The 24,668-nt window shown below is 37.9% G+C and overlaps 1 protein-coding gene across 15 annotated transcripts in view; it reads left to right on the plus strand.

The window, feature by feature from the left end:
- Positions 1-24,668, plus strand: part of NCOR1 (nuclear receptor corepressor 1) — a 144,181-nt gene that overhangs the window by 10,684 nt on the left and 108,829 nt on the right. For all 15 annotated transcript variants that reach the window (XM_034646883.1, XM_034646895.1, XM_034646888.1 and 12 more), the window contains exons 2-3: positions 8,766-8,943; positions 16,463-16,590. In XM_034646883.1, the coding sequence (XP_034502774.1) occupies positions 8,836-8,943; positions 16,463-16,590 (236 nt within the window). In that variant the 5' untranslated portion in view covers positions 8,766-8,835. The remainder of the gene's footprint in view (positions 1-8,765; positions 8,944-16,462; positions 16,591-24,668) is intronic.

Here is a 24,668-nt window from a genome sequence, read left to right on the forward strand (position 1 = left end):
AAGAGCCTACAAGTAAAACGAATACCTTGTTAATGGCATTCCCCCAGAGTAGCTCCTTTGTTTGTTTAAGGGAAGAATGCTTTAGTTTTACAGGAGAAATTTTAGTCCTGAGTTCGACACCTCTCAGATCTCTTACAAATTACAGAATCCTCTTAGGTGATTTCTAGGGTTTCTGCTCGAGACTGGCCTCTGAGATGGGCTCAGGAGGTCTGCTTTCTTTTTCTCTTTTTAAAAAAGATTTTATTTATTTAATTGAGAGAGAGTGTGCGAGAGTAAGAGCACGAAGGGGGGGTGGGGGCAAAGGGAGAGGGAGAAGCAGGCTTGGGGCTCCATCCCAGGACCCCAGGATCATGACCTGAGCTGAAGGCAGATGCTTAACTGACTGAGCCACCCAGGCACCCCAGGAGGTCCACTTTCTTTAAGTCATGGCCAGTCTGGGGAGTCTTAGGTAGCTGGGGTAACCGAGGAGGGTGGTCCTTAGCCTCTCCTTGCTTAAAGTACTTCTGGATTTTGACTAGAGCTGGGCTGCTTTATGAGAATTAGTATGACCTGATTTGTCTCAGTTTAATAACTGTATTTTGTTGTCTGCAGTATCACAGAAGCCATTCTCCTATCCCATACTTTTGTATCAAAAGGTTTTATTCTTTGATCATTTAAAAGAAAATTGAATTGTGTATTTTGTAGGGTCCTTTTTCTGCTTTGGTAAAATATGGGCTTCTCCTCTGTTGTGACCCTTAGTGAATTCATTCTTGCTTATCTGAAGAGGCATTTGCAGTCCCGCCACAGTGAAGTATATTTTTAGCTATTTTTTCCAAGATAGCTTAGGCCACCTTGAAAACCTATCCAAGTACATTTTGGTTATGCAAAGATTGTAGGCCAAAAGCCAGGAGTTCCTGGTGAGAGGGAATTGGATTTTTTTTTGGGGGGGATTATATTTGAAATTTTGTTGTTGCAATGGAAGTTTCCTGTTGAGTAAATTGACGTGTGTCTTTTTTACTTTAATATGGGAAGGGATTTAAGTAGACGAATTTCATTTCATTGCCTGTTTACAAAACATAGGAGGCTAGTTTGGGGTTTATTCATAAAATTCAGATTAAATGTGGGCCGCCTGGGTAGCTCAGTTTGTTAAGCATATGACTCTTGATTTCGTCTCAGGTCATGATCTCAGGAGGTTCATGTGATTGAGCCCCGCGTCAGGCCGAGCTGAACGTGGAGCCTGTTTAAGTTGTCTCTCTCTGACTCCCCCCCTTAAAAAAAATTGAGATGAAATGTGCTCTTCTCACTTATAATAATGACATCTAGTTTTAGTATATTCTCATCCTACAATACTTTTATATGTGTTTATGTTATGAGGGGGTTGTGCATAAAACTTTGGGTTTCATAAAAATTCATGAGTGAGGAATGTAACGAACCCTAAGGTAATGAGTTTTGGTGCTAAGGACTGAACTTAAAATTTGAAACTGCCACGTAAGGTCTCCTTTTGCCCTTCAGTCTTAACTTTAAACTGGATTTTTGTAAGAGGTATCTTGGTGAGCCCTGACTGCAGTGAGGGCAGAAGGCAGGACTTGGGGGGGGACTGAAAAGGTAGCTTGTGAAGTTCCCCATTCTCACTGAATGGGAGTATTTCTCTTCTTTGGATTTTATATGTTTGGCTTCCACGTAAGATGTTTAACGAAAGAGTCCGGTTAAAAAACAAAAACAACTATTGCTCTCAACTATTGCTTTATGTCTCATGAGTAAGTTTTGAGGAAGGAAGTCATAGTGGTCTCCAAGCTGCCCCTCTTGTGGCAGGAGTAGGGTCTGCTTTGACCCATACATCTGTATGCCAGCGAGGGCTAATCTCTGATTTTGCTGATGTTTTCTTGCCACCTGTGTTGGGCTGATAGTGCCTGACTGAGATATTCAAGTTAAACTGTACTAAAATCACATCACAAAACTAGGATATCATGAAGGATTCCTGACAAAGGGGAACATGGACGAATCATATTTGAGTGACATTGAATTCAGGTGTTGAACTGAGGATTCATCATTGCTGAAAACTAAAAGAAAACACAGACACGAACAACACCAATATTATATGGATGTCTCATTATGTAGACCACTGTTGGAAAAAATTTGGATGACCTTGAGCTAAGATCTTTCCTTTTGCCTCTCCATTCCATTTATAGCTTTATTTACTTAAGATGTCTGAGTTGGGAGGAGAGCTCAGAGATAGATCATGTAAGCATTTCTTTTTTTTTCCTTTAGATTTTATTTTTAAGTAATCTCCACACCCAGTGTAGGGCTTGAACTCAGAATCCTTAGATCAAGGGTCGCAAGCTCCACTGACTGAGCCAGCCGGGAGCCCCAGATCATGTAGACATTTCTTAGGGGTGCAGAGCATAATTACTTGGAAAACATTTATGAAATATTTCTGAACACTCATATTGTGAAATACTCTATAGCAATAGAAAGAATGAAGAAGTTCTTTATAGCTCATGAGAATGATTGCTATATTGAGAATGATATATTAAGTAATAAAAGCAGGCTATAGAACAGTATATATCTGCTGTACTACCATTTATGTAGGGAGGTGTGTGTGTGTGTCGGGGGGATATTTCTAAAGGATACTTGAGAAACTAGTAACTTTGGTTGCCTTCTGGAAGGACAGCTGGGTAGGAGCTGGGGGACCAGGGTGAGAAGATTTTTCTCTTTGTCTTCTGTGAGTACTTTTATAATACCTATTTCCAAAAACAAAACAAATACTACCACCACCAAGAACCTCATGTGTTGGCTTTCCCCCTTCTACCTGGAGCACGTGCAGGTGTGTAGGAGGGGAATGCTGACCAGGTAGTTCTAACGTGCGGCCTGTTGCCCTGCATACCTTCTGTGTGTAAGTACGGTATGTGAGTGTCTTCAGAGTGTGTACCAAAATTGCTGGGTTGTAATGGGATGGCATTTCAGATCAGCGTGGAAACATAGACATGTTCAATAAGGGTTTTGGTGGGATAATTAGCTATTAATTAGTAAAGAAAATACAACTAGATCCCTACCTTACCATTTTTTTAGATAAAAAAATTTTTTTAGGTGATTAAGGAGCTAAATATACCTTAAAGGAGCTAAGAGGGGAATGTAGAGAATACTTTTTTACTTTGGGGTAGAAAAGGTCTTCATAAATGTGAAACAAATTGTGAATTCTGGACAAAAATACTTGTAACATAAAGGTAGAAAAGGGTTTAAAAATTTTAGTGTGATTTTAGGTGATTAAGGAGCTAAAATATACACACACACACACACACCTTAAAGGAGTATAAGAGAGGAATGTAGGGAATATTTTTTTACTTTGGGGTAGAAAAGGTCTTCAGAAATGTGAGACAAAAATATTTGTAACATAAAGGTAGAAAAGGGATTAATATTCAGAATACAGAGGGAGATATTGCAGTTTTAAGACAGGTGCCAGCAAAACTGCATGCTGATTTCCCCCTGCCCATTCTCTGGCCTCTACCCCTACCACCCTCTCTCATTCTCCTTAGGCCTCCTTGCTTTGCCTTAGGGCTTCTGTGGTTCCTCTCCAAGGATTGCTCTTGTCTCTTCAAGGGTAGCTAGCTCTTCCTTCTCATCTTTCAAGCTTTGGCTCAAAAGTCATCTTAGAATATAATTTGTTATCCAAACTGGGACAGTTTTGAGAAGGAAATGGAGCATAATTAATAATTGCACTGGGACAATAGCTGTAAATTGGGTCTGTTTCAGGAAATCAGGGCATAGGGTCATCCTAGCTGAGATTGGCTTTCTATGATCACCCCATCAGAAATGTCTCCCTTATCCCTTCTCTCCCATCCTGTATTATTTATAGCACTTCGGTTCACATATTATCTTGTGATTATTGTCTAGGTCACTTCACAATAAGACGGCATATCTTAGTCATCATTCTATGCCAGTGTTTAGAACCATGTTGGTACATAGTAGTGTACTCAATAGGTATTTGTTGGCTATATGACATTTCTGCCTTTGGTCTTAACATCTTGTCAAGATAATGATAGATATACTTGAAAAATTGGATAAAAATGTATACAAACATACTTTCATAAAACAAAATGTTCTCACATATGTGGACTTTTTGTGGCATACTCTACATTAAATTTCCCATTAGCTAAACATTTTAAAGAACGATTTTCTAAGCTGATGTATTGAATGTTTAGGACAGTTCCTTGAGGAACATTCTCAGGCATTCATCTTTGGGTATCTCTGTATTGAATAATGAATTCCTAGAAGGGTGGTATAGGATGTGTGTGTTTTCAAGGCTCATGGTGTATATTGCCATCCTCCTTCAGAGAGTGATTTGTACCCGTTTTACATACACACTGGTAGTCTGTAAAAGAGTGCTTTTTTTCCTCCAGACCTTCACCGTTACTAGGCATGATTTTTAATGTTTTGCCAGTTTGTTTGGGAAAAATGATTTTGTTTTATTTTTCTGTGATTATTGATGAAGTTGATGTCATTAATTTTATTTCCTTTGCTAATTCCATGTTTCTGTCATGTCTTATGTTTCTGTTGTAATCATTTTTTTCCTTATTGATTTGCGAGAAATAAATATGTGTTATATCAAAATTTTGCTATTTTACTTTTTCTATTTTTTCTTTTTTAAAAAAATGCATATTCTTTTTTTTTTTTTTTTGAAGTAAGCTCAACATCCAATGTGGGGCTTGAACTCACGACACTGAGATCAAGAGTTACGTGCTGTATTGACTGAGCCACCCATGCACCCCTACTTTTTTTAGCTTGTAGTTTGCTGTTTTGAGGTGTCTTTGCTGTACAGAAACCATTCATTCATATATACGTGTGAGTATATATACACCTATGTATATAGGTGTATATATGTATTTATTTATTTTATAAGTCTAAGAGATCAGTCTTATTGTTTGTGTTTTTGGGGTTGTGCTTAGGATGTCCTTCTCTGTCCTTAGTTTATGTATGTATTTTTTTTTTCTTTTAAAGATTTTATTTGTCAGAGAGAGAGCGCACAAATGGGGAGTGGCAGGCAGAGGGAGAAGCAGGCTCCCCACTGAGCAAGGAGCCTGATGCAGGACTGGATTCTAGGATCCTGGGGTCATGACCTCAGCTGAAGGCAGACGATTGAGCCACCTAGGCGTCCCTATATATGTATTTCTTTCAGGCTTTTTGAAAGTACTGTAAATGTTACCTGTTCCTTTAAAGGACCTCAGATGGGAAATCACTTTGAGAATATTAGTGTCCTTACTTTTAGGATAAAGCAAAGAAAAAAAAAAAAGAGTCCAGGAACAAACTAAAGGGAAAAAAGGCAAATAGTAATTTCTGTAATGTGAGCTCTCCAAGGGAAAATTTAGGCAGAAACCAAAGACTGGATACAGTCTCTAATACTTTATCTCAGCAAAAAGATGTCTTTGCTTATAAGATTATTTACCTGTAAGATTAAAGAGAAAGTGCTGCTAATTAGACCATAAAATGCCATTGGTTGTAGGATACTTATTGAGTTTAGAATTTTTTAAGATACGGACACACGTGGGTATTAGAATCCATGAATTGTGGCATATGTTAACTTGGACTGCTGCACAATCATTTTTACTTTTTTTTTATTTTTTAAATATTTTATTTGTTTGGGAGAGAGAGACAGTGTGTGAGCATGAGCTGGGGGAGGGACAGAAGGAAAGGGAGAGGCAGACTTCCTGCTGAGCAGGGAGCTGGATGTGGGGATGGATCCCAGGACCCTGGAGTCATGACCTGAGCCAAGGGCAGATGCTTAACCGACTGAGCCACCCAGGCGCCCCTCATTTAAAAAAAAAAAAATTTAAGGTTTGTGTGTGTGTCTGTGTTTTAAAGTAATCTCCATACCCAATATGGGGCTCAAACTTAAAACCCCAGGATGAAGAGTCACAGGCTCTTCTGACTGAGCCAGCCAGGCGCCCCTGTGCAGTCATTTTTAAATCTTGTGGTTGCTTTGTATAGTTTTGTTTGTTTTGGGGTTGGTAATTTTTTAAAAACAGCTTTATTAAGATACAATTCATGTACCGTGCAATTCATCCATTTAAAGTAACGGTTTTTAGTATATTTAGAGATATGTGCAAACATCACTACAGTCAATTTTAGAACATTTTTATCACCTCAAAGAGAAACTCCAATACAATGGAATATTATCATTCAGCCCTAAAAAGGTTGGTAATTTTGGTATATGCTACCACATGGATAAATCTTGGAGATACTGTGCTAAGTGAAATTACCCGATCAGAGAAGCACAGATACTGTTTGATTCCACCTCTGTGAGGTACTCAGAGTGGTCTGATTGATGGAGACAGAAACTAGAGTGGGGATTACTGGGAACTAAGGGGAGGGGGAATAGGAGTTAGCATTTAATGGATATGGAATTTTAGTTGGGGAAGATGAACAAGTTCTGAAGATGGGTGGTGGTGATAGTTACACAACGATGTGAATGTAGGTGATGCTGCACAGTTAGACACTTAAAAAGGGCTAAAATGGTAAATTTTATGTATACTCTGCCCCAGTCATTGCTGTTCCTCCACCCCCATCCTACTAGGGTCTCTGAGTGGCCATTAATCTACTTTCTGTCGTGTAGATTTGCCTCTTCTGTATTCAGATGAAAGGAATTGCACAGAGTGTGGGCTTTTATGATTGGCTTCTTGTATTTTTGCATAGTGTTTTCAGGGTTTGTCCAAGTTATAGTGAGTACCAGTACTTCATTCTTTTTTGGTGGAATAATGTTCCCTTGTATGGATATACCTGATTTTATTTATCTATTTATTACTTGATGGACATGACATTTGGGTTTTTTCCAAGTTTGTGCAGTTATTTTAGGATTTAACTTGAGCTCTGACAATTCTAAGAAATAAAAACCTACTCCAGCTATTATAAGTAAAGGAGGACTCACTGTAAGACTATGTAGGTAGTTTAACAGGGATCCAGGGTCAACGTACAGAGTTCAGCAGCTTCTCATGGGACTGACCCTGGAGCAAAGGCTCAGGAGCCAAGGCAGTTGCTACTGTGTCTCCTGGGCCTGCAAGGACTCTTGGTTCCCCTCGTCTCTGCATGTCTTCTCTAGTCTGTGTCTAGACTGGCATTCTCTGCTCCCTCTGTAACCTCTTTAGCTCACCTTGACTCCTACTCTGGCTACTTTGCAACTCAGTTCCCTGTAGCTGAGTTTCTCAATTCCACATTCCTGGCAAGGGATCAAAGTGGTACATGCCTTGTGCACTAGGGGAGTTCACTTGCTATAAACATGATGTCAAAGCTTCACCTTAACTAGGGGCAGATTCTCCAGAAGGAGTGTGTGCATGGACCTAGGTGTGACTGGCCTTTCTAGGTCACTAATGCTAGTCAATCTAGCATTACTTAATTCCCTAGGCTACTGGTCATCAAACTTGTTGGTCTCAGGAGTCCTTTATACTCTTAAAATTATTTCGGACTCCAAAGAGCATTTGGTTATGTGGGTTCTATATGTTGATATTTACCATACTAGCTACTACAGTGGACATTTTAAAGATATTAATTCATGTAAAAATAATATAAATGTACCATATGCTATTATAAATAACAGTTTTTATGGTAAGTAACTGTTTTCCGGAATAAAACAAAACTTGATGAGAAGAGTGGCATTGTTTTACATTTTTGCAAACCTCTTTGGTATCTGGCTTAAAAAAATAGCTTTATTCTCAAATCTGTTTCTGCATTCAGTCTTGCAGTATATTGTTTTGATTGAAGTTTATGAAGAAAAGCTGATCTCATGCAGATATGTATTTGGAAAAGAGAGGGGTATTTTAATAGCCTTTTTAGATAATTGTAGATATTCTTTGATACCACACCCAAACGGACAAGTGGCAATTTTTTAAAGGTTAATTGCTATGTAGGATCTGAAACCATATCAATGAACTTTTCATATTCTATCACATTAAACATTTATTGGGTTGTCTTGTACTTTATTTGTAGTAAAATGTCTTATACTTGAAATAAATACTACATTCATGAATAATTTTGTAACATTCTGTATTGGTCATTTGAAAAATATTGATTCTTTGAATTATACAGCTATTTCAAATGTTGACATATTTCATCATGTAATATCAAAAACTCACACTTGTTAGTATCACCACCAGTTTTGCCAGAAAAGTCTTTAATGGTGGGGAAGCTGTCAAGCTCATGGAAGCAGCTAAAAGTTTTTCCAAAATAATAATTTTTACAAATACTGGCAGTTGTTTACCTTGAAGTGAGAAGCCCACTTTGTTCTTTCTTGAACACTTTCTCATCCTGAATGTCTTCTTAGGCCATTATTTGGGGGGTGGCAGTATTAATGAAGATAATATTTCTTTTGCACAAATGCTTGCCTTATAGGTACTCTGGAATCTTTTTATAAGTTGACTTTTTATAACCCCAAAACTTACACCCATAGATTTTGTTTCTGTAATAGATTACATTTGATTCTCAGACATTTATCCAAAAAAAGGACATTTGTTGAGCATTTGCCATGTGCCAGGTCCCAAGCTGAGATTGTCCGTACACTTTTTTACTTTCTATAGCTACTAATGTTGTTTGTGATATATTAAAGAACTTCTTTAAGTCTACAAGAAAAGACCCATTAATGTTTTTCGAACTCCAATAACTTCTATTATATTAAGTAAATACATGAGAGAAAGCTTTTACTGGTAATTGTGGTTTTATTTATGTAGCTATAGTTGTAATTTATTAGAAGTACACCCGGTGCTTTAGTTCTTATCAATTCTATTTTTTCCCATCCTGTTTAGGTGGTTTCCTAGAAACATGATTGTTTGTTGGACTTGATCTCACAGCCTGGTGAGGACTTCTTTACTGATAATGTCAAGTTCAGGTTATCCTCCCAACCAAGGAGCATTCAGCACAGAACAAAGCCGTTATCCCCCCCACTCTGTCCAGTACACCTTTCCCAGCACACGTCACCAGCAGGTAAGGAACAAATACTGTGCAGTTGTGTAAGTTATGTTTGTGTGTGTTTTACTTTTCCTGTTTAATACATTTGTTGGTCAGAAACCAAATGTAATTGGCACATCTATTTATTTTAAATGTCAAGAACCATTCTCAAAGATGGGAAGCCAAAGATTAGGGATTACTTTGTCTTAGTATGGCTTTATGCCAGATTTCAGGGGGTGAACATGTCTGTTTTTGTTTGTAGGAGTTGTTGATAGAAAAATACCAGTTGTCTAGGGTTTCCAGGTTAAGACCTACGTTTATTGCTCCAAGTTCTGGTTGAGTATTAAGCTGGCCAGATAATTTGGCCTCTCTTGAGTGATGGCCAGGATAGGGCCTATATCTTCTCGGGAGGTTGATGGCAGGAAGATTAAAGAGTGTGTATGCTGATTTACCTGGTGAAAAATAAAACATGAGGCGAAATTATTAGCTCAGAGTGGGCTAGCAATAGGAGTGTAAGAGGTTTGAAGAAAAAAGGGAAGGGGAGGATAAAATGGTCATCTCAGAGAAAAAGGAAGTAAATTTACCAGCAAAACCTGTTCAGTGCTACCAGAGACTCCTTTGAGTGTGGTCATGATTATGGAGTGAGAGTGGACATTGTTACCTTGTTCCTATTTTGGGAAACATTCACTTTTCAATATTAAGTATGTTAGTTGAGTGTTTTTATAGCTGCCCTTTTTCAGTTAAAGAAGTGCTTTGTATTGCTAGGTTGAGGATTTTTATCATAATTGGGTGTTGGATTTTGGTTGCGTTGTCCTCTCTCCATCCATGTTCTTTGTCTGAATACTAATTTCCTAGATTATTGTTGCTTGTTTTTTTTTAATTGACTATTTAAATTTATATACAATAAAATTTTATTATATTGTACATTTTGACAGTTCATACACCCATAAAAGCACCCCCAAAATGAAGAAGGTAGAGTATTTCTATCATACCATCCCTTCTACTCCATCCAGGTCAGCCCTCTTCGCCTACTTTCCACAAACCTCAGCTCCCAGGAAACCACTCTTGGCTTTTTGTCATACCGGATTATACATGTTTTGAGTTTTATATGAACTCTTTTATTTGTGGCTTCTTTTACTTGCCATAATGCGTTTGAGATTTATTCATGTTCTGGTTCATCTTAGTAATTAATTTCTTTTTATTGCTGTGTATGGATGTACCACAACTTACCTAGTTACCTATTCCAGTTTTTGGCTATTATAAATAAAATTATTCAGAAAACATGTATCTGTGTGTTTGTTTTATCTAATTATATAAAGAAGTATTGCCTTATTAATTGCATTGTTGGAGAGTATGTGTTTTAATTTTTATCAAGTCCAGTTCATTAATTTTTGTCTTTTATATTTCTTGCTTTTTGTGCATGGTTAAGAAGTTTTTGCTAAACTCCAGGTCACTAAGACTTTCTCCTATGTTTTCTTCTCTAAGTTTTATAATTCTAGGTTTTACATTTACATCTATCACCTATTTTGAATTAAATTTTACGATGTGAGGCAATGATTGAGGTTACTGTTTTGCATACAGCTTTCCAGTAGTTCTAGAAACTGTTAAAAAGATTCTTCTTTCCCCACTGAATTGCTTTGGCAGTTTTTCACTGAAAATCAGTTGACCATATATGTGCAAGTTTGTTTCTCTCTACGGTTTTCTGTATACTGTTCTGCTGATGTCTTTTGTGTATCTTTAGCTCACATCTATGTGACCTATGTAAACAAACAGGTAGTCTTTTAATAAAGCACTTCACACTGTCTTGGTTATTATAGCTTTATAATAAGTTAAAATTGAGTAGTGTGATTCTTTTCTGAATTGCTGTTTTGAATATTCTAGTTTTTAACATTTCTATATACATTTTAGAATCAACTTGTCAGTTTCTACCAAAAAAGCTTGCTTTTTTTTTTTATTATTTATTTATTTATTTTGAGGGGGGGGGCAGAGGGAGTCAGAGAGAGAATCACAGGGAGACTCTGTGGTCAGTGCAGAGCCCGATGTGGGGTTCAAGCTCATGACCCTGAGATCACAACCTGAGCCGAAACCAAGGGTCAGATGCTTACTGACTGGGCCATGTAGGTGCCCCTTGCTGAGATTTTGATTGGATTTGTATTGAGTCTAGAGATAAATTTGGGAGAGAATTGACAACATAACAACTTTAATTTTTCTGGTTCATGAACATGGCATAACTCCATTTATTTTGGTCTTCATTAATTTTTCTCAGTAATGTTTTATAGTTTTTAGTGCATAGGGCGTGTATATCTTTTGTCACATTTTTCCCTAAATATTTCATATTTTTTAAAAGATTTTATTTATTTGAGAGCGAGGGCGGGAAGGGGCAGAGGGAGAGGGGGAGAGGAAGAAGCAGAATTACTCCTGAGCAGGGAGTCCGATGCAGGGCTCAATCCCAGGACCCCGAGATCATGACCTGAGCCGAAGGCAGACGCTTAACCGACTGAGCCACCCAGGTGCCCCAGTATTTCATATTTTTGATGCAATTGTAAATGTATTGCTTCTCGAATTTCAGTTTTCAGTTCATTGCTACTATGTCTGTTGTTCTTGTATCCTGCAACCTTACTTGTTACTTTTAGTTGGTTTTTTATAGATTCCACAAGACTTTCTATGTCGATGATCCTGTAATCTGAGAATAAAGACAGTTTTGCCTATACCTTTCCAAACTGGCTGCCTTTTCTCTTTTTTTCCTTATTGTACTGGCTTTAATTGCTAGTAAAAGTGTTGAAGAGGTGAGAGTAGACACCCTTGACTTATTTCTGATATTAAGAGGAAGGCATTCAGTCTTCGACCATTAGGAATGTTGTTAGCAGCTGATGACTACACCTGTTGTGGGAAGCATTGAGTAATATGTAGAATTGTCAAATCAGTATGTTGTATACCTGAAACTAATATAACATTGTATGCTGATCATGCTTCAATTTAAAAAAAAAAATGTTGTTAGCTTGGGAAGTGTTTTCTCCTCCGGTATTTTCTTTTTTTTTTTTTTTAAATTATATTTTGCCTCATTTTTTTTTAATTATAATTAACATATTCATGTGTTATTTGTTTCAGGGATACAGGTCTATGATTCATCAGTCTTACACAATACACAGCGCTGTATTTTCTTGAAGAGTTTGTAGGATTAGTATTTTTTCTTCCTTAGAAGTTTGATAGAATTTTTCAGTGAAGTCATCAGGGCCTAGAATTTTCTTTGTGTGAAGAATTTAAATTATGAATTCAGTTTCTCTAATAGTTATAATTCGGATTATTTTTTTTCTTGAGTCAGTTTGGGTAAGTTTTGTTCAATATATTAAATTACATAAGTTGTCATACTATTCCCTTTATCTTAATGTCTTTGAGATCTGTTGTGATATTATTCCTCAGGTTGATAATGTTTTTCCCTTCCTTTTTTTATTAGTCTAGCCTAGAGGTTTATCAATTTAATTGATTCCTTTCTGAGAATAACTAACTTTGGTTTCATCCATTTTCACTTTTTTCCCTATTTTATTGATTTCTGCTCCTTATTATTTTGTTCCTTCTCTAATTGCCCACATATATAACATTTCTGGAATCTTTCACTGCTTTGTGTATATTCAGGTTTCCTTTTGATACTATTTTCCTTAGGCCTGAAGAACATCATTTCTCTTAGTGCAGGTCTTTTGACAGTGTACTTTCAGCTTTTATTTACCCGAAAAAGTTCATTTCAGCTTTATTTTTAAAGAGTATTTTTGCTTGATACAGGATTCTAAGCTAACGGCTATATTCTTTTAGCACTTTAAAAGTTGCTATGTTGTATTATGGCTTGTGTGGTTTCTGACCAGAAGTCTTTGGTCATTCTTATCTGTAAGTATCTTTTCACCCTCTTTGGTTACTTTTAAGATTTTTCTCTTTATCACTGGTTTTCAACAATCTGATTATGATGTCCCTTTGTTGTGCTTTTTGAGTGTATATGTTATTGTCTTTGGCATTCACTGAACTTCATGCTTCTGTGGATTTATAATTTTCATAAAATTTGGGCAATTTTCAGCCGTTATTCAGATATGTTTCTCTGTCTACTCTCCCCCTAGGTTTTTTTTCTTTTTTTTCCCCCCCTTCCTGAAATACCAGTTACTTATATTTCCTATTATCCTACAGTTCACTGGACTTCATTTTATTTTTTCTGTGTTTTTCTTCTGCAGTTTCCAACCTATTTTTAATTTTATCCAGTGAAATTTTCGTTACAGGCATTGGATTTTTTTCATTTTTGAGTAGAATATGAACATTGTGAATTTTACACATTTTAATACTGCCTTTTGTTGTATTCCTTTAAAGAAAGTTGGATTTCTTCTGGTAGGCATTTAAATTACTTTTGAGGTTTATCTTTAAATTCTTCAAGGTGGAGTCTGGAGTAGTCTTTATTCTAAGTCTTATTTGTCCTCTACTTCTAACCTTGTCTCTTCTGGGGTATTTAGTGATAATTTCATGTATTCATTGAGGTTTCTTCCCGCTGGCTGGAGGAAATTTGAATGAGTTCTGGCCCTGTGTAAGCTCTGGGAATTGTTTTATAGTTTCCTCCGAACTGTTCTTTCTAAGAGCAGCCAGAGATGTTTAGGACTGGACTGTGCTCTCCCCTGTGCATTTGCAGGTTGGAATTCAGCCAGTGACCTAGGAGAACCCAAATTCATGTTTCAGGAAATCCTTCTATATGTAATTCCCCCTTCTCAGAAAGTCTCCAGAAATACCGTCCATATGACTTGATCAAACTAGTATGGTTGCTTCTTCAGTGAACAAGATTATAGGGCACTGTTTGGATTCCCTTCCCAGGGATGCAGTGTGGAAATTGCCTCCAGGCAGAGAGCCTGGAGTGCAGTAGGACTCACCTGTTTGTGTGGTTTTTCTCAGAGATTGAGTCTTGTGCAGCCTATTTTCCAGGGGTCTGAAGGTAGTTAACTACATTTTGCTCAACTTTTTGGCCGTTTACCGTGGGAATGTAGTTCTGGAGAGTTATGTGCTCCCAGCTGGAACGTGCAATGCACTGTTGTTTCATTTCACTCCTTACTCTTAATTTGTCTTGCTGGATTCATCCCTCCTTTAGAGATTCTTTCAGAGAGTCTGTGGTTGGTAAGTTTTCTGAGTTCTTGAATTCTGAAAAGTTTGTAGTCCTAAAATTTGAGATGTTTTGGTTATTGAATTTGTGGGTTCAAAGTTGTTTTGCTCTGAACGTAGAATATGTGATTTGTCTGTTTCCTTCTATATAGTGTTGCTCATGAGAAGATTTTTTTATTACGATCCTTATTTCTTTGTAGGAAACCTATTTCCTGTTCCTTATGACACCTAGTCAAGTTTTCTCTTTATCCTCGCTTGTCTGAAATTTTTGTTATGTCCATCCATTGTGGTGGATTAATTTTTAAACTATGCCCAGCTTTTCTCTTAGGCCCTTTTAAATCCAAGGACTTTGTCTTTTTGAACTTCTGAGAAATGTTCTTGTTCTGTTATTTCTTAGAATATAGCCTCTTACCTTCGGGTATTGGAGGTTGGAACTTTTTACTCTAGCTACCATTTTCAACTTTTCTTCTCTACTTTCTAGAGCTCTGTGCTTCGCTGTGTTCCAAGAGAACGCTCTGCTCTGTCTTTGCTTTCATTTGCTCTTCACCTATTCTACTACCGCTTAATTTCACCGATCAACTTTTTAATTTCTTTGATTGCTATTTGATTCCTTTTTTGAGGATATCATTTATAGTTTGGTCTTTTTTACTTTTAGTCTTTTATCTGTTTCTTTGGATGTAAACTATTTTTTGAGTGAGTTGTGGTGCTTTTTAAAAAGTGGCTCTGACTTGGGACGCCTGGGCGGCTCAGTCAGTTAAGTGTTTGCCTTCGGCTCAGGTCATGCATGATCTCAGGGTCCTGGGATTCGGCCTGGGTTGGGCTCCCTGCTCAGTTGGGGGTCTATTTGTCCCTCTGCCCCTCCCCCTGCTCATGTTCTGTCTGTCAAATAGATAAATCTTAAAAAAAGGTGGCTCTGACTTTACTTTAATGTTTAGTGTTTCTTGATTATGTTTCCAACTTTGTATCTGCTATTTTTTCTTAGATTATGTAAAAATTATGTTTTACTATTATCTGCTTATAGCACAGGGCTCTGGACCTCTTACCTATTCTGTGTTTCAGTCTCTACTGCTCAGTTTTATCTGCTTATGATGAAAAATTTTTTTTGTTGACATGTAATTCATATAAAACCATTTTAAAGTGTATAATATAATAGCTTTTAGTATATTCACAGTGTTGGGCACCCATTAACATGATCAGATTCCAGACTTTTTTTTTTAAGCATTTTATTTATTTGAGAGACAGAGTGAGTGAGAGGAGAGCACACAAGCAGGGGCAGAGGGAGAGGGAGAAGCAGACTCCCCTGCTGAGCAGGGAGCCCAATGCAGGGGCTCGATCCCAGGGCCCTGAGATCGTGACCTGGGCCGAAGGCAGACACTTAACTGACTGAGCCACCCAGGTGCCCCTTCCAGAACTTTTCTGTCACCCAAAATGAAACCCATACCTCATAGTAGTTAATCCCAATTCCCCTCTTCCCTCCATCCCCTGGCAACCACTAATCTACTTTCTTTCTCTATTGATTTGTTTCTTATAGACATTTTATATAACTGGAATCACAAAATATGTATATATGCTATTTTTAGTTAGCATTATATTTTCTAGGTTCATCTGGGTTGTACCCTACTTCATTCCTTGTTATGACTGAATAACAGCCCACTGTACAGATACACTACATTTTGTTTATCCATCATGAGTCACTGGGCATTTGGATTCTTTCTGCTTTTTGGCTATTGCGAATAACAACTGCTCTGAAAATTTGTGTACAAAGTTTTGTGTGTGGACGTATGCTTTTAATTACCTTGTGTATATACATAGGAGGAGAATTTCTGGGCTATTTGGCAGGTCTAAATAGAAGTATCTGTTTATGATTGTTAGCACTAATAGGTTTCTTTTGAAAAGAAGCTTTTGTCTTTTCAACAAAAAGTCAAAAGTAGGAAAACAAACATTGAAAACACCCACCTGGAATGATGGAGAAACTATTACTTTTAACTAGCAGGTTGAGTCTCTGGACTTCTTTCTCTTCACTTGTAAATATACATGGATTTAACTCCGTGGCTTCTGTGGCCCCTCCAGCTCACCCATTTTGAATTTCAGGTTGGATTGCTTTTTAGGATTTCATATTGAACCGTGAGTTTGAGATCTTACTGCTTGAATAATCTAGATTGGGAGCTACTGTAACGCATGTTATTAGGAGAATGAATCAACTGGACTGCACAGCAGATTTCATTTTGAATTCTTTTGAGCGATACACAGTTAAAATGTTGATTGTTTTTGGTTGATGGGGAAGAATCAGAACAGTGAAGGATGGAAATCGTCATTGCTGTTTCCTTCCGTACTCAGGGGTCCATAACTGCCTCTGTACAGCTATACTTGGTTTAATTTCACGACGCCTTTCACTTTTTGGCTAATAAGTAATTCATGATTCTTTTAATCCTAGGAATTTGCCGTCCCTGATTATCGTGCTCCTCACCTTGAAGTCAGCCAGGCCTCACAGCTTCTGCAGCAACAGCAGCAGCTTCGCAGACGGCCCTCCCTGCTTTCAGAATTTCACCCGGGTTCTGACAGGTAATGGCGCTCTTCTGTGTTTCCATCTAGGACGGAACCTCTCAAGTGTGTGTGTACTTCGCAAGTGTGCCACTGGATTTAATGTGGTGTTTATTTTTATAATTTTATAACCGAGCCATGACGGGTCATTTATCATTTATATTTTGAGCTCTTTGATGTTTGTTGATCTTTTGCAGTAGTTCTCCTAATAGTTAAACCCTTAGAACTTGTTTCCAGAGTTCACAGTTCCTTCTGTGTGGTGGGGAGTCAGGTAGACCTAGGTTGCAATCCTGGTCAGCTTGTGGCCTTGGTCATGTGTATAATAAACTGGTGTTCTTAATTTAGGCTGCATACTAGTACCACCTTGGTTCATAAACTTGATGCCCAAGCCCCATCTCAGAAGAATTAAATCAGTTCCTGGGATTGAGCTTAGGCATTCGTGTGTGTCTAGAATTTCCCAGGTCATTCTCATTTGCAACTAGGGTTGCAAATTACTAATTCAGACTCTTTAAACCTTAGTTTTCTCACTTGTAATAATGAGAATAGTAATGACAGCTTCCTCAAAGGAGAGTATTTGTTGGCCCTGTTCATGGTAGACATTCATTTTCCCTAATGTCCTTACCATCTCTGCTCTCTCTTATCCCTATCCTTGCTCTTAATCTAAAGTATTTTGAAATATAATAGCTACTTTTATTAAATCGCCTTTCTGGCTTTTTTGTTTGAGCAATTTAATAAAGAAACTGATTTTCTATTTTGAAAATATGTTTATTGTTTGGGTTTGAAGATGATAAAATGATTGAAATTATTTGGCTGTGTTTAAAATTATTATAAAATACAGTTCTTGGTGAAGGTTGTGGAGAGAATTCAGATCACTCTCCTCTGTAATATCTAGCAAATATACAAAAGTAGCTCTTCAAAAAATGGCTAAAAATCGCCCTGTATAAAGAAGGAAAGGCATACAGCTACTGCCATAAACTTGGAAAAGTGGCACCTAAGAAGGGACTTAGAAGAATCTTGTGTGGCTTAGCCTCCTAGTTCCTACTTCTATTCTCAAAGAAGCAGTGTTGAAGAAAGAAAGAGGGTCAGTAAAATCCTAGGGTTTCTCATAAATACTCCTTAATTGAGACAAACGTACTTGGTGAGGGTATACTGGTGGTGAATTGTTTGCTTGGGAATCCCCATTGTGCCATCTCGCAAGAAGGGCAGGCACGGTGTGCTTTTTGCCAAAGCGATGAGCCAGAGCCCTCAGGACTGGTTACATGTCTGGCTTGTAGAGGAAACCGGGATCCTCAACAAAGACTGTCATAGCCCCAGCCAAGTTTTCATCTCCTTTGCCCATTTCCCTGTTCCCTCAGGCTGTAGAAAAATAGAGAAAGCCAAACCCAGTCCTCTATCTGTAGACAAATGCCAGGCAGAGGAAAACCCCCCCACACCATTCTACACCAAAGAGAAAATCTGGGTAGGGCTGCTCATGGTGTACCCGTGTAGTAGGGTAATGATGCCACAAATGGGGCCAAGGTATGCCTGGAAAAGAAAATTAAAGAAAGCAATACAGAGTGTCAAAAACAAAGACCCCATGGATAAGAAGATGAAAACTGAAAAACTTGCCCCTAAGTGCTTTGCACTACAGGAGAACTTAAAATTAATAATAAGGTCTTTAAAAGATACAAGGCAACCCAATTAGATAAAATGAAAGATTGGTCATTCCAGTGCTCTCAAGCTCACCATTATAAATATAATACATAAAATAAGTAAGAACGAGGAATAAAACGTGTGGCTAAAAGTTAGACTTTTGTCGTGGAAGAAAGTCCAGAGATAGAGTGAATGCAGAAGAAAAGGATAGAAATTAAAGCGATTAGAAAGAAGTTGTTAAATACGGAGGATAAATTAAAATCATCCAACATGTATCATAAGAACATGTGTTTCTGAGATGGAGAACCTGTAAAGGAAAGGAAATAATACTCATAATTTTTTAAAAAGAACGCTTTTTTTCTTGGTAAAATGAAGGAAGAACTCTGTAGACTGATAGGACCTGCCTTGCTCCAGGGATCACTTACGCAGAATGATCAACACCAAGACAGATCCTAGTTCAGTTCTTAAAGTTCAAGGATAAGTAAAAGAATCAGAAATCCAGGAAGCAAAAGAAATCCTTGACAAGGAAGAAAAAAAAGAGTCTGGCTTAAGCTACTACAGTGATAGAAGATAGTGGAGCAGTAGCCACAAAGTTCTGACAAAATACATTGAGATCTAAGAATATTATATGCCACTTAATTTTAAGAGTAGAAGCAACAGGCAGATAGTTTTAGATGTGAAAGCACTGATCATCTAAAACTTCTTGAAGAATTTCTAGGTGATGGAACCCAGCCAAAGAGTGGACGGATGGACGCCATGATAGAAGGCCTGTAGTAAAGCCACACGCCCCTTAAGTAAAAGTCTGTGTGAGACACTTAGGTGAATTACGGTTCCATCACTGAACCTCAGTAACAAATCTTGACAAAGTAAAAAATGATATAACTACAGGATCTAGAGGTGATGTAGGTATTGGGAGACTGGTTCGAGATACGCACTTGAAGAGTGCGTATTCTAAAATGGAATTGTTAGGTCAATAAAAAAATTCTCATCTTAATGCTTTTCATAGTTTTCCCCCCTTTAGCAGTAATTTTTTAGGAACTAATTTCTTGTGGTAAAGGAGCACTTACCTGAAGTACTGCCATTCCTTCCTTTTTTTTTTTTTTTCTTTTTAAAGATGTTCTTATTTGACAGAGACAGAGCACAAGCAAGGGGAGTGGGAGCGGGAGAAGCAGGCTTGATCCCAGGACCCGGGATCACGACCTGAGCTGACACTTAACCGTCTGAGGACAGGCGCCCCAGCAATTTCTTCTTTTAAGCTTTATTTCATTTTATTTTTTTCTCTTAATAGGTGTACAAAAACAAACCAAATAATCTTAAAAAAATACCGTATATGGGGCGCCTGGGTGGCACAGCGGTTAGGCGTCTGCCTTCGGCTCAGGGTGTGATCCCGGCGTTGTGGGATCGAGCCCCACATCAGGCTCTTCCGCTATGAGCCTGCTTCTTCCTCTCTCACTCCCCCTGCTTGTGTTCCCTCTCTCGCTGGCTGTCTCTGTCTGTCGAATAAATAAATAAAATCTTTAAAAAAAAAAATACTGTATATGATTCTTTTGTTGCTTTATTTTTGCCTGTACATCCATCCGTCCATATATACGAATATTAAGTGATGACTGGGAACGGGATTCACCTAATTTTGGCATTGTTTTTGTGTGGTGGGATTTGGGGTGATTTACTTCTTAGTTTTGTTCTTTATCCCTGGAATTTTTGGTTAGGAAATCTATTTCATTTTATAAACAGTACTCTTAAAATATAAGAGTCATTTCTGGGTGAATATCATCAATCATATTTTCTAGATTTCATCAGAAAAATTAGTCTGCATAATTAGAGTATTTGGATATTTAGATGAAAAGATGCAGAACAGTTGAGGTAGTTTCAGGTATTATAAAAGATTTATTGAAATTCAGGTAATTGGTTTTTCTTTGAGCAATAAAAGAAGCCAAATCATGCTTGTAAATTTGAAAATTTAGGTGAAATAAATTTTGTTTCAGAGAATAGCCTTCCTTAGCTAGGCATAAGTAAAATTAGTTGATGTAATTCTAGATGACTTTGTGGACCACTGTTTTTGAATTGCTATGAACTTTATGACATATTTCCTCTAAGTGAGGGTTATCTTGTCTTTAAAATTAAAATGATAAGGTATAGGTATATTATAGTAAAAAATTCAATTAATGACTTTAATTTGTTTTAAAGATATTTAAAGATGATATTAAGAGGTCATGGAAGTCAGTAGAATGGAAGAACCTTTAAGTTTAAAAGTCTACAGAGATTTTTTAGTATGAAAATCTGATTTTTTTTAAATACCTTATTTATCCATTCATCAGTTGATAGATACTTCAGTTTTCACTTTTTGACTGTTATGAATAATGCTGGTAGGAACATTTGTGCACACATTTTTATGTGACCGTGGATTTTCCTTTCTCTTTGAAATATGCCTAGGAGTAGAATTGCTTTATCATATGATAGTTCTCTGTTTGTTTGCCATTTGAGAAATGACTATACTGTTTCCGAAGTGGCAGTACCTTTCCACTGGTGTTAGTTTTTAGAAGGCAATATGTTCATTTAAAATGCAGATTTCACACTTAACTCCCCCAGGACTCCAATATAAAATTGCATTTGTTTTTGAAATTTTAAATGTTAAATTATACATCTATTTATCCATGAGTAGTTTGGGCAAGCTGAAATGGGAAATAGCCTGATTTATTTTTTTCTTTCTTTCTTTCTTTTTCTCTTTCTTTCTTTTTCTTTCTTTCTTTCTTTCTTTCTTTCTTTCTTTCTTTCTTTCTTTCCTTCCTTCCTTCCTTCCTTCCTTCCTTCCTTCCTTCCTTCCTTCCTTTTTTTTTTAAAGGTTTTATGTATTTGAGAGAGTGAGCAAGTGCGCCTGTGTGCATGAGTGTGGGGTGGGGCAGAGTGAGAGGGAGAAGCAGACTCTCTGCTGAGGGGGGAGCTTCACATGGGGCTCGATCCCAGCACCCCAAGACCATGACCTGAGCCGAAGGCAGATACTTAGCTCACTGAGCCACCCAGGCACCCCTAGCCTGATTTCTTGATGGAAAGAGAGTTTTCTATACTCAGTGTTTGTCTTAACTGTCCTGTGTCCTGGTAGCCTTATGTTTTTCTCCAGCACTGGGTGTATTCTGCCTTTTGGCTTCGGTAAATCTCATAGGCAGGTTCACTAGAGGTAAAATGCAATACTTGGAAGTTAACTTTTGTAGGTTGAGGGGACAACTGAGGGTTGAAATCCTGCTTGGGCAGGTTGCGAGGCCTGTGTACCAGAGGGTTGCATTTGCTTATAGACGTTTCACTCACAATTTTCTTGCAGGCCAGCAGTGGCCCTGATTCTAAGTGCTGTGTGAAGGGCTGGGGCTTTAGTCTAATGCTGGATGCTTGTTTTTGATAGATGACCTCTGGCTGCTCTGTGGGGGGTGAATTTGAGGTGGATAGACTAGAAGCAGAGAGAACATGTGAGAGACCTGAAAGAGAGAGAGAGGGTGCGGGCATAAGGTAGGGTGGTGGAATGGAGTTTGAGACGAGACAGGCTGGAATCAGGAGGTGAGGCCGCCAAGTCCTAGCAGTTGGCAAAGGTGAGGGAGGAGACCTGGGTGAATCTTCGGTTTCTAGCTTGTCCGATGGCTGTTGGTTCCATCGCTGTGACACTGGGATAGAGATCAAGTAAAGAGCAACAGGGAAAGACAACTTGAGTTTGGTATGAGTACATTTGGGGTTCCTGTGAAACGTCCAGGTGGGGTTGTATCTAATGTGCTCGGGGGAGGATCCAAATCGGTACATGTGATCCAGGGAGGGCGGAAAATGAGAAGCGGAGAGTTTAAGGATGAACCCAGAGGGTCCCCAACATCTAAAGATAGTATGAGGTGGAAGCCTCTGAAGGAGAGAGAGAGAAAGGAAAATGATTTTGAAATAGTGGTCTTCAAATTTGTTCCTTGCATATTTCTCAAAAGAATTTCGAAAAGCTGTATTGTACAATTTTAAGTTGACATCTGAAGTTTTTCATATGTCTTAAAAGATGAATATAATTTGTCATATTGAAAGTAATTGACATTTTAAAGCAAAACTCCTGCAATACATTTTTAAACTTATCTGATGGAATCTAAATACCATAATGACTTGATACCCTCATCCACTTAAAATGATACTATATATGAATAAACTTGTCTCTAACAGAGCTTCTTATTTTATTCCTTTTTTCCTCAGAACTCATATGTTCATACTTTTTTCACAAAATGTATCCTAACGTGATTCGTTTTGATTACTCATTGATCAACCTTTCTTATTTCTATTTAACAACAAAAATATGTAAAAGTATGTTTCTAAAAGATCTATTTAAAAAACTTCTGGATTGAAATATTATTACAGGATCAAAACAGCAATCATTTTTTTTTAAAAGATTTTTATTTTTATTTATTCGACAGAGATAGAGACAGCCAGCGAGAGAGGGAACACAAGCAGGGGGAGTGGGAGAGGAAGAACAGGCTCATAGCAGAGGAGCCTGATGTGGGGCTCGATCCCATAATGCCGGGATCACGCCCTGAGCCGAAGGCAGACGCCCAACCGCTGTGCCATCCAGGCGCCACAAAACAGCAATCATTTAAGAAAATGAGAAAAACAAATTTATCAAATATAAGTAAAATTTCATGGAAATGCACCCATGCATTAATGAGATAGGGCTGTTTTCAAGATATTACTTATTGTTCTTATTTTTTATTCTGATATTTATCCAAGACGAAAGTGTTAGTTAACAACTTAAGTTCTTCAGTTGTGTTGAAGGCAGACATTTGGGAACTGTTGGCTTGCAAAAAGGTTTGTTTCTTTGCAGCCCTGGAGGTATTTACACTTGGGGGACAGCGCCCCAGTGTAAGGTCTAAGAAGGCTGAACCAGAAGCGTTTTGTGCGGGCACGTTGAGAGAAGGGCAGTTGGTGGAAGAAGCAGAGAGGGGAGAGCTCCAGGTTTGTTATTCGGTAGGTCAGTGTAGGTAAAGAGTGGATAAGCAAGCTCAGGATCTCTGGAAGTTGACTGTTTTAAAATGATCTGTGCTCGTATTCCCTGCGGAGAACCGTTGTGTATTGGAGCAGAAGATTGTTAGAGCCTGACAAGCAGTCAGTGTCCTGGAAACCTAGAGGTGGAAGAGTTTCAGGAAGGAAGGAGAAAGTAAAGGATAACATGTAGCAGACAGGTCAGCAGATGTCTAAAAATATTCTTTTGCTTTCAGTATCAGGAGGTCATTGCTGACTTGAGCGAGTGGTGACCTCTTGTAATACGATGAAACGATGGGGGATTAAGTCAGAGTGCAGTGAGTTGAGTGAATGGAAAAGAGTAACTGGTGAAAAAGAGTGTAAATCATCCTTTCAAGTAGTAGTAACCTTCTAATATAAAGTTTTGTGTTAGTGTTTCAGATCTCTCTCTAGTTCCTAGGCTAGTCTTTATTAATCATGATTCTAAGAATGAATTTGTGTGTGAACTTTTTTATTGTGGTAAAATATATGTAACATAAATTTACCATTTTAACCATTTTAAACATGTTCCAGTTTAGTGGCATTAAGTGCATTCATGTTGTGCAACCATCACCACTATTTCCAGAACTTTTTCATTACTGCAGAGAGAAACTCTGTTCCCATTAGGCAATAATTCTCCCTCCCCCTCTCCTCCCAGTCCCTGGTACCCTCTCATCCACTTTCTTTCTCAATGAATTTGCTTATGAGTTATTTCTTATAAATGGAGTCATACAATAGTTGTCCTTTTGTGTCTGGCTTATTTCACTTAGCATAATGTTTTTAAGGTTTATCCATATTGTAGCATGTGTCAGAACTTTCTTCCTTTTTGTGGCAGAGTAATCGTCCATTGGGTGCTGTATATACCATATTTTGTTTATCTGTTTATCTGTCCGTGAACGGGGGTTGTTTCCTTTCGGCTTTGTGAACAATGCTGCCTTGAACTTTGGTGTACAAGTGTCTGTTTGAGTCCGTTTTTACTACCTTTGTATCAGAGTCCCTGTTTTCAGGACTTCTGGATATATCCCTCATACACCCAGGTGGAATTGCTGTGTCATATGGTAATTCTATGTTTAGCTTTTTGAAGAACTGCAAAATTTTTCCACTCTGGCTATATAGTTTTACATTCCCAGTGGTAGTGGACGAGGTTCCAGTTTTTCCACATCTTTGTAAACACTTGCTAAACGCGCCCCCCCCCGCCCCGCCCTGGTTTTTAAAACAGGTTAAGTAAGCCACTCTACTGGGTATTAATGGGTACCTCATTGTGGTTTTGATTTGTGTTCTCATAATGATGAATGATGTTGAGCATCTTTTCATGCGTTTGTTGGCCATTTGTGCATCTTTGGAGAAATGTCTGTCACATTCTTTGCCCATTTTTTTCCTTTTCTTTTTTTTTTTTTGGAGGGGGTTGTCTTTTTATTGTTCAGTTGTGGGAAGTTGTTTTGTATATTGTGGATATTAAAAGC

This window comes from Ailuropoda melanoleuca, chromosome 17, assembly GCF_002007445.2.
Source record: "Ailuropoda melanoleuca isolate Jingjing chromosome 17, ASM200744v2, whole genome shotgun sequence".
NCBI classification, from domain to species: Eukaryota; Metazoa; Chordata; class Mammalia; order Carnivora; family Ursidae; genus Ailuropoda; species Ailuropoda melanoleuca.